We start from the raw sequence: 1,457 nt of genomic DNA, 5'->3' as shown, positions 1-1,457 counted from the left end.
AATATCTTAAAAATATCATCTATTATCTAAGAGCCTGTTCACTACGTAGATGGAGATGGAGATGGATTTACGATCAGTTTTTTTTTTATACTTGATTGGCCGAAATTTTGAACTTACAACCACACAACTGGAGAGTTTCACCCTGCGTCCTTCTCCACCTCTGTGAGGTCGAGACGGCTGGAGACGACTAAATACCGTTTTCAAACTGTTTCTGTGCAATGGATGATGAAGAAACTATTATAGTTGCTACGTGTGCTGCTGTCGCGCAGACGCTCGCCTCCACTTGTGAGCGTGCGCCACCAGGACCCAAGAAACAAATTCTCACTGTGACCGTTTTGGACTTCGAGCCTATGCTTTTGTCATGGAGCTACGACAGTTGGTTTGAAACAAATCTTCGATGTTCCAAGAAAACCTTTTTACGCGTCGCCAACTTCCTACAATGTCAGGGGGTTCGATTCGCTGCGGCGAAATCGAAGCAGCACTGCTATAACAAAAAGGTCGCTGCTGCGCTTTACTTCATGGGTTCGACCGGAGGATACAGGGAGGTTGGAGGTGCAATGGGTATGTGTAGGAGCTACGTTTCAGAAATTACTGCAGAAGTTGTTCGAGTTCTAAGGGCTGCAGCTCCCCAAATTGTGGCATTTCCACGGGACCAAGGCGGTTGGGATGCAATCGAGTCAGAATTTGCGGCGCGACATGGGTATCCTGGTGTCGTAGGTGCAATTGATGGATCTCTAATTGAAGTCGAGCGTCCCTACGAGTTTGATGGTTTTTATTGCCGCAAGTGCTACCCGGCGTTGAATGTGCAAGCGATCGTCACCAGTGATAATGTTTTCTTGAGTGCTGAAGTTCGTCCTGGCTCCTGGTCGGATCGAAAGTGCTGGCAGTATAGCAAAATTGGTCGAACGGTATACAGTACGATACCACCAGGAGCTCATTTTATTGGTGACGCTGGATACGCATTACTGCCTGGACTTATAGTACCGTACAGTGATCGGGAAGAGGGTGGAGAGCTGTCACCCAGACAGAGACAATTTAACTTTTTGCACTCAAGTACTCGCATGGCTGTAGAGAGCACCTTTGGAATTTGGAAAGGTCGTTTCAGAATGTTGCAAGGCCCAATGAGTCAGGAAACACCTCATCGAGCAGCAGAATTTGTCGTTGCAACCATGACTCTGCATAATTTGATGATCCACTTCCGAGACACCACTGAGATTCCTTTGTTTGTCGAAGACAATAACAATAGTGCTGAGGCCGACATTTATGATGGAGAACAAAGTAGAAATCAACGCCATATAGGAATTTCTAAACGTAATGCAATTGCCAGTCAAATTTGCCGTTAACAATGAAAGTGGTAGCGATTTAGTCCGCGCAAGTCTAACTGTTGTTGCTGGCCGCGTTGTTGGCGACGCTGGCCCCAATGAGGTCCATGAGGCTTTTAAGTGCTTGGGTCTGTG

At 46.7% G+C, this 1,457-nt stretch overlaps 1 protein-coding gene across 1 annotated transcript; it reads left to right on the top strand.

Annotated features, from left to right (window-relative positions):
* Positions 1-350: 350 nt before the first annotated feature.
* On the top strand, positions 351-1,213 carry PITG_09146 (uncharacterized protein; the record flags this gene model as incomplete). The annotated part of the gene is made up of 2 exons (XM_002903422.1): positions 351-1,108; positions 1,204-1,213. 2 exons carry the CDS (start codon positions 351-353, stop codon positions 1,211-1,213), a joined length of 768 nt encoding a protein of 255 aa, XP_002903468.1.
* Between the last annotated feature and the right edge of the window lie 244 nt (positions 1,214-1,457).

Source organism: Phytophthora infestans, genomic scaffold (genome assembly GCF_000142945.1).
Source record: "Phytophthora infestans T30-4 supercont1.14 genomic scaffold, whole genome shotgun sequence".
Taxonomy (NCBI): domain Eukaryota; phylum Oomycota; class Peronosporomycetes; order Peronosporales; family Peronosporaceae; genus Phytophthora; species Phytophthora infestans.
This window is presented reverse-complemented; position numbering and strand designations above follow the sequence as displayed.